The 8954-nt window shown below is 38.3% G+C and overlaps 1 protein-coding gene across 1 annotated transcript in view; it reads right to left on the reverse strand.

Annotated features, from left to right (window-relative positions):
* Nucleotides 1-2024: 2024 nt before the first annotated feature.
* sp100.1 (SP110 nuclear antigen, tandem duplicate 1) overlaps nucleotides 2025-8954 on the reverse strand; it is a 19539-nt gene continuing 12609 nt past the window's right edge. The window contains exons 10-15 of the mRNA XM_037688481.1: nucleotides 7504-7572; nucleotides 6303-6436; nucleotides 4498-4615; nucleotides 4343-4417; nucleotides 4040-4183; nucleotides 2025-2111 (exon numbers count right to left, since the gene is read on the reverse strand). Of these exons, the coding sequence (XP_037544409.1) occupies nucleotides 2025-2111; nucleotides 4040-4183; nucleotides 4343-4417; nucleotides 4498-4615; nucleotides 6303-6436; nucleotides 7504-7572 (627 nt within the window). The remainder of the gene's footprint in view (nucleotides 2112-4039; nucleotides 4184-4342; nucleotides 4418-4497; nucleotides 4616-6302; nucleotides 6437-7503; nucleotides 7573-8954) is intronic.

Consider the following 8954-nt stretch of genomic DNA (forward strand, 5'->3'; position numbering starts at 1 on the left):
CTCACTCACACCTAGGGACAATTTATTAGTTACCAAAGTGTTTATTGTGGTGCAGGGTTAATTTTATTGTCCTATATGTAGAAAGGGGGAGGAGTTAAAATTTGATAGCCACAGGGAGGAAGGACTTCCTGTGGTGTCCTGTGGAGCACCTCGGTGGTCTCAGTCTACAACTGAAGGTACTGCGGTAAGAGTCCAGTGTATCATGGGGTGCTTGCAAGCACTAACTGCTGTGGTGCAGGCTGAACGTTTCCTGCCTAAATATCACTATTCTGAAATAATTTTTCATTTTTTTCAGGAATCAGTTGTTTGTTGGTGTCTCCTCAGATCGAAGAAGTCCTTTGGATGAAGGACAAAACGTCTCAGCAAAAAAAAAGCAACCGTCCTGATGACCTGACTGAACATTGTTGGATTTTATACCTGAAGTATTGAGCATGGACTTTGGTATATTAACAGTGCATTGTCAAAGTTAAACAACAGCATTACTAAGCATGAAAACATTTGCAAGTATCTTTAAAAATGGCTTTTAAACTATTTTTATAACTAGAAACTGAGACAGGTGAGGTCAGACCCAAAGTTTTTTTTTTAAATCAGATTCCAGTCAGATGGAGCAACAGAGCCAAAACGAGACTTGATCTTTAACCACAAATACTGAGAGGATCGAATGTTATACTTTGAAACCGGTGCTTGTTGCGGTAGAATATATGGAGGTGAATAACCCAGCATCGTCTTATGAATGAGGGTAAACCAATGAATTTCATGACAAGTATGTAGAGAAGTCCGTTTAACAAGAGAGTAGAGCTGATGATGTTCTATAAGGAGCATTTGTAACAAAGCGAATAGCAGAGTGAAAAATTGTGTCCAGTTTACAAAGCATGTCTGTAAATTATGTCTCCATAATCCAAGAATGTTTTTTCAACAATGGTGCGTTTTGCAGCCAATATAAAGGATGATCGATTTCTATAAATATAACCAAGTCTCACTTTAACCTTAGATTGTAAAACATTAACATGATGGGAAAAGGACAGCGCACCATCAATCCAAATTCCCAAATAATTATAGACCGTTACCTCTTCTATAATATCACCGTTTACAGTACAACCATATAATCTGAAGCTGACAATGGTGTAAAGGCTTTAATATGTTATTTACACGAACAGCTATGAAATTTCTGAGACTGGATTTGGTTCAAGACCGAAGCAATCAAACTCCACACAGAAAAGCGGTTAGCTTGTTGATCTGGTCAGAACTAAAGTCCATTTCTTCAAACTGACTTGATAAAAAAAACTCCTTAATATAAAGATTTATTTGGCTCATAACCTTTTTATAAAACCCCACTTTAAAATAGTTGAACAAACTGCAAATAAAAAATGTAGTTTTAAAATATACAAATTACTTGTGATACATTCACAGACTGTTCTGTGGCAGATCAGTAATCGAAAGTATTTGTGTGCTGCATTAACATTCACAGATAGAAACAGAGTAATACTCATTAGAGGTCAACGTTGCAGTAGAGGTTCAGTAGTGTTTTAATTTTTTTATTGCCAATGACGCTGAAAGTTAGTTACAAAAGTTCATTTTAGACATGATTCAAAGTGTGAAGAACGTACAACAGGAAATACATTCAAACAATGTTCAAATCTTACAAGAAATTCATTTTAAAATGCTTTAAAATATGTTGTTACTACTTTGTCATATAAAAACAATACTTTCTTTAAAAAGAAGTTTAATAAAAACAGTGATTAAACTGACTGTGGTTACACACATTTTAAATGAAAAAAACAACAAAAAAAAACACAACAAATAAAAAACATATAAAACAGAAGGAAAATACTCAGGTTAAAGTTAAGTATTTTCAAGTTGACATTGAAAAACTCACCTTTACAGACTGATTCCTCCTGACACTTTAATTTAAGGTAAAAAAAAGGTTTGAAAGTTCATTTGGATAAATGTTACGATCATAACATTTATATTTTCCTTTTATAAAATTCCTACTTTTGAGGAGATTCAGTCCACAAGTCAACGGTCTAATCCTGGATGTTGAAGGCCTTCTTAAATTCTTGATCAAATAACCGTTTTAGAAGTTCGCCCATGGTACGGAACTCAGCGTTGCTCTGCAAAAGAACAAAACAACTCGTACTATTATTATATTTACTGAAACAACGAGTGCAGAAATAATATTCAGAATAAAGCTGAAGTACTGAACAGGTACTCTCTCCCTCCATCCTCTTTACCAGGTTAATTCTGACTAAACTTTTTTCAATAACCAATATACAATACTATTATTAGTTTTACTGTTTTTTTTTTATTGGAGGGGTTGTCAATATGTATTTTTCATGTAACTAAATACGAAATGTGATTGAGCAACTATGGAAGAACTTATAGCCAAACCGACATATTTATGGATGTTTCCCCATATTTATAAACCACTTTTTGACTGAGATATGATCGTTTTCATTCATTCTGACTGAATTTTTTTAGCAGTACCAATTTCAGCCACTTGATGGGAGCAGAGTAGTAATAGTAGTATGGCATGCTGTTGTATCATGTAATAGGTAAACGTTGCTATAATGACAAAAAAAAAGTTCAAGACAAAAACAACTGGACTTTATTTATTATACTTTGTTTTTTTTTTCTTTAACTGTTTTGAATTTACTATGTCCTGGACGACTGAGAATCTTCACCAGCTATTAATGACACAATCGGCCTGCTACAGTACCCCCACCTTGGTTTTGCTCGTTGTTTGGAACTGTCAAAACAGCTGCATCGCCCCAGCAAAATGCAGCTGTTTTGACCATTAAAGTGCATTTATTAAGCAAACGTTACACTGAGACACACATTTACTATAATTTCCAGCAAACAAATAATTGTTTTTGAGTGTTAATCTAGTTAAATTCTTGTTAAAGTCCTACCGTACACGCTCCCGCGGCTGCCATTTGGCAGCCAATCCATTTTTGGTGCAACACCAGCCCACATTTCCGAGTTCGGACCACTTTTCCAGGTTGTCAGCGGTGACACGTAACAAACGCGACGTGTCAGAGTTGACGCATAATAGATGCGATATATACGGCAAAGCGACATATTTGTGGATTTTTCCACTTTATTAGACAAATATGGACTGATGCGACTTATAGGGCGGTGTGACGTATCTGCCGTAAAATACGGTAAACTAAAGTCTATGAAGCGCCATCTGGTGGTTGATTCTTGATCTACAACAAGAGCAGCACATCCCTCTCAGTAGCTGTGTGCTGCCTCTCATGTTAAAACGTGAACACCCACGGCTTATACACAAGTGCAGCTTATACATTTACGTTTTTTTATTTTATTTAACGTGTGGACTTAGATTCATGTGTGCTCTATAGACTGGCAATTACAGTTTACAATTTAGCTTAACATGTTATACATGTTAGTGGAAATATGCAAAACAAACTTATATATTTGTGTTTTTAAGTGTTTAAGGTTCAGTTCAGTTCTGGAAACACAACGACTTAAAATGTTTTTGGTTTTTTTAAGTTTTGTGTAAGAAGTTTAATTTAAATTGCCTTTGTTTCGTCAATAAGGGCCGACATGGTGTAGAGGCAGGGCAGCCGGCTTGGGACCCGAGAGTCCCAGGTTCGATCCCCAGTCACTGCACATCACGTGGCGTCTCTGGGCAGCACGTCTAATCCCCAAAATGTCCCCCGGGCGCTTTCAATAGCTGCCCACTGCACCACCTGGTGGTGGATGGGTTAAATGCAGAGACTAATTTCGCCATTGTATGGAAACATACAGTGCTGACATTGTGATGACATCATTATTATCATTATTATAAATTGCAGTTTTTTTTTTAAATCAGTCATATTTTTTAAAGTTCTATATTGGGGGCCTGATGGAGATTGTTCAAGGGACACTTTTGGCCCTCAGGCCTCAAGTTGCCCACGTCTGCTCTACTGCTTTTTTGTTGTGGCTGTTAGCAAAAAGTTAGTAAATGCACAGTCTTATAGGTGTTATTGGTCACAGTTCTTCAGTTGTACTAACATATGAAAATAACGTATTTTATTACCTGGTTGAAAGTTGCACAGTTGGTGAAAATTAGCTCAACGTCAGACACAAACTCACGAACAGTCAAGTACTGTTTCTTCTGCAGTTTCTCAGAGATTTTGCCCAGCCACATCGGAGTCGTAATAAACCTGGGGTAGTTTTTTATCTGTTGGTGTCAAGCACAAAATGTGTTTTATTTACAATAATTTAACAATAAAACTTGTTTATAATGTGACTGTAGCAGCAGTTTTCTCTGCTTTTAGTTTCCATTAAACGAGAAAAATGTGGTTGTAGAAAGACATGAATATTAAAAAAGGAGCCTTACATGAAGTGTGGGGTTCGACACAAATATTTGCTCCTCGTCAGTGCTGCACAGATACAAGAGGAGATACTGGCATTCCTGTCAATGAATGATCAATGAGTGACAGAGACACAGACACTTCCATGGGCAGACTGGGACAGAGAGAGACTGATGCTAACCAGCATGTGTTGAGACATTTGGCGAGACAAGACAGCTTCAGTTCTCTGCTCATCAGCGTACCGGCACACTTGGTTGGTATTAAAAACACAGAACGTGCACATCCAAGGTCTGACATCACTGCACACACAAAACATATGACGACATATATCAACAATCAAATGACAGATCGGTTGAACAGGATAGAGACAGACAGGACCTAAGTGTCAGTGGTACAAAGTCGTATCAAGCTTCGTTAAATGATCTAAATCAGATGAGAAGTTATGGACCGGAGAAGCAAAGACCTTGTATAACTTTTAACCTTGATTTGTGACCTTGACCTTGAGCTGGGGTGATGAAAAGTGCATGCTACACTTTGTCTAGTGATGATGCATACTGTATGTGTATAAAGCTTGATTAAATTATCTTGGGTGGAAGTTATGGCAGGGACAAGAGAAAGATTACTCACATACCGTAATTGTTGTTGTATAAGTTGCAGTTTTTGCATAAATTAGCATGCCCTGTGACGTATACAGCAAAGTGACTTATGTTTTTCCCCATATTTATAACCAATTTTTTGCAGCAATCAGATTATTCTGACATGAAAAATATTGAACACTACCATTTTCAGCCACTAGATGGCGGTTGAGTAATATGGCAAGCCAAGTGTCTCATCAATAGGAAAAAGTGGCTATTAATGAGACACTTGGCTTGCCATACCAAGTCACCTTCGTCTTGCTCAGGAACTCCTGGAGCAAACGTCAAATCAGCTGATTTGGCCGTTAAAGTGCATTTATTAAGGAAAAGTTCAACTGAGACACACCTTTACAATAATTTTGAGAAAAACAATTGTTTTACGTGTTAATCTTGTTAAAATTCTTGCTAAAGTCCTCCCGTGCACACTCCCACAGCCGCCATTTGGCAGCCAATTGAGTTTTGGCACAATACCGGTCTACGTTTCCGGGTGGTCAGCGATGACGCATAATAGATGCAACTTACAGGGTGAAGCAACTTATTTATGTTTTTTTCCCCACAAGTATGATACTTACGGACGGACGTAGACTATACCATAATTCGTCCATATTTCGATGGTTGTATATTATTAATAATAACAAAAACTGGTGTGACTCATTAATTCTTTGAATTCACCTATTTTAATTTGACATGGCATTTGAACTGGTCATTCCAACTTGGAAGCCCTACAAATACGTGATTGTAACTTTCTTTGTGACACGGATAAAACGCCCAATCTATCCCGCCACCACTCGCACTACAACTTATAGAACTGAGCCACCATACATCTGCCACACACAGATCCACTTTCTTATTGCGCCAAACATACTACACCATGTTCGGCTGTCCTTCATTTGTCTTTTGGACACAAAGCAAGAAGCATCATCGTCTGGTCAGGGCTACAGATCATTAAAGAAGGATAGACGAGGTCGAGATTCTGCACAGAAAACTCCTTCACCTGCATCCTCTCATGGTGCTGAACAATGTCTCCTCCTCCACAGCAAGGCTGAAAATGATGGAGGCCCAGAAACCTATCATATATGTAAAAGTGCAGACCTAGAAAAGTTAATATACTCATGGCGATTGTGTCATGCTTGACTGACATGACTTTCTAACGCGTAGCTACATCCATACGAGGCCTAAGAGAGTTGTGCTTGGAGCATGGGGTGATCCTGTGCGTATGGCTGTAGGAAGGTGTACACAGTGTAGTGAGGGTGCACGAGAGCGTCCAAGGAACGTAGAAAATAGCATAAAAAATAAACTCCTCAGTGAATATGTATAGCATCATCGGTACCTTAACACAGAAGGAACTCACCTTTTAACTTCGTCGTCTATATGAGGCATATGGCATTTCTGGTGGAACGATCTCGGACAGTGATCGCACTCTACCAAAACGTGCTCTCCTTCGGTTTTACAGATGAAACACCAATCGTCGTTTTTCTGATCATCCTGTGAACACAAACGAGCTATGGCTGCAGTCACATTCAAACCAGAGTGTAAACTTCTTATTAAGGTTCTTCTGTTTACCGGTATTTAAATAAATGCTGGATCAGGCGATGAGAGCTGCTCAGTGTTTCCCCTGCCATTATCCAAGGAGGACGCCCCACCCTGTCAACAGAACTGAGCCCCCTGCCTAACGAACTGTCTCCCTCCCCCCACCTAGAGCATGGGGAAACACTGAATATTGCTCACCAGCAAAAGGTGAAGTAATAGCTGCTTTTGTTTTTTGTCGTTTTTACCCAGGTATCTCATAAACCACTGGACACATTTTAATGTAACTGAAAAATATCCATTGGATGCACATTTACAACTGAATAACATCAAGTAACGATGTACCAGACTTGATTCAAGACAGCAGACATAGCCAAATTACCTTAAAAAAAAAAAAGGCTACAACTCAAGTCATTTTCTCATACATTGACCTAAACTTGGACATGGCAGGAAGCCCATCTTACCAAATACTCAAATGCCTATGACTCAGTCAGTTTTACAAGCACTGTGCTAAAACTTGTATGATTATAGCCGAGTCATTCACAACAATAAGTGCTACACATTGCTCGGGATTTTTACTTAAAGTCCCTGCGACATGGATTTCCTACATATAAAACAATGGAAGAAAAATATTAATATTTAAAAAAAACAGAACACACTTGATTTTACCCATTTTATCAAAACTGGCATATTCTTGTTAACTTGGCACATTCAATGTAGTGAAACACTATCATTTGTCTCTGATAGCGACTCAAAATAATCTAAAGAAGCATCAGCTTCTTCTCTTGCTGTCTGTCGTCAGCCATTGTAGCGCTCTGATCACATGCAGGTGTTCACCTCTGTCTTCACTTCCTGTTACTGTGCATAAGAATATCTCAACAAATCATAGCAAAAGCATCAAAGGTTTTTTTTTTGTTGCAATACGTTATTGTTGTTGTCTTTTCATAAATGCATTCATGTGTATCACCAAAGACTGATTTCACAGGCACTTTAAGATGAATGTTAAAGTCAACAGTCAGACGTACCAGGTCTTCTGGTTCTGGTCTGCACAGGTTGCAAGTGCAAAGAAGTGAGTGCAAAGACAGCACTTGTGCCTGAAAGAGAAAGACAAACATTATATTTTTCTTTTGTTTATTTAAACCCTTGAAATGTCCTGAAGCTTTATGACCCATTTATCTCCCTTGGGGAAAAAAATAAAACACCTTATTTAACACCTGAAAAATACTATTTATTAATGTCCTGATTCATGGGGGTCCCGTTTCAACAAAAATAAATTGTCCAGAGGACCTGACTTAACTTTGTTAGACTATTTATTAATGTTTTCCCCCCACAAAACCTAGTCAGTCTTGTAAAAGTATATCAGCCAGAAATAAAAATATCAAATTTAAATTACTTAAAAAAAAAAAAAAAATCTTTAAGGCTCTTTTGTCTTAAAAAAACAAACAAAAAAACGCCACATTCTGGTAAAAAAAAAAAAAAATATATATATATTTTTTAAATCACAAAACATTTATTTTACGGCAACTTCTGGGGAAGAAAAAAAAGACATTTTCCCACATTAATACGCTCAAAACCCATCCATTATCTTTTACCCGCTTCTTCCTTTTTGGGTCACGAGGGTCACTGGTGCCCATGTCCAGCCATCACTGTGCGAGAGGCGGGGGACAAGTGGTTTAGGTCCTACCTTTCTGATAGAAGTTTCAGTGTGATGATGGATACCGCAATTTTACCTCTGCTTCTGCTGCCCTCCTCTGGGGCGTACCCCAGGTCTCTATCCTTGGTCCTCTCCTGTTCTCACTTTATCTTCTGCCACTGGGTTCTATTTGCGGAAAGCATGGTGTACAATTTAATTTATATGCAGATAACTGTCAAGTCTATTTCCCTTTGAAACATAATGGCTCCACTCAGTCTCTCCTGGACTGTCTTGATGACATTAGAGGATGGATGGCACTTAATTGCCTTCATTTTAACGAAAAAAAGACTGAGGTTATGGTCTTTAAATCCTGTGGTCCTAGCAGTTTCCTCACCTTTGATTTTTCCTCTTTGGCCCCTTATGAAAAACCATTGTGATAAATTTAAGAGTGAAAATGGACCCCTGCCTGAAACTTGTCTGCCATGTCAACAGCATGGTTAAGTCCGATTTCTTTCAGCTGAGGAGCGTCAAAAATCAAGCCCCTCCTTTCTAGGCAGACGGTAATCCACGCTTTTATTACTTCACACCTGGATTATTGCAATTTTCTTTTGATCGGAGTTAGCCAGGCTTCGCTCTCACGGTTACAGCTGGTACAAAATGCTGCTGCAAGATTTTTGACTGGTACAGGCAGGCGTGAGCACATCACTCCAGTTATTTTGTCCCTTCGCTGGCTTCCTGTCCAGTTTTGAATTCATTTTAAAGTTCTATTGTTTGTGTTCAAGTCTTTGAACAGTCTTAGCCCTTCTCATTTGTCTGAACTGCTTCACCTTTACATGCCATCAC

This window comes from Nematolebias whitei, chromosome 15 (assembly GCF_014905685.2).
Source record: "Nematolebias whitei isolate Nwh7 chromosome 15, NemWhi1, whole genome shotgun sequence".
In the NCBI taxonomy this organism is placed as follows: Eukaryota; Metazoa; Chordata; class Actinopteri; order Cyprinodontiformes; family Rivulidae; genus Nematolebias; species Nematolebias whitei.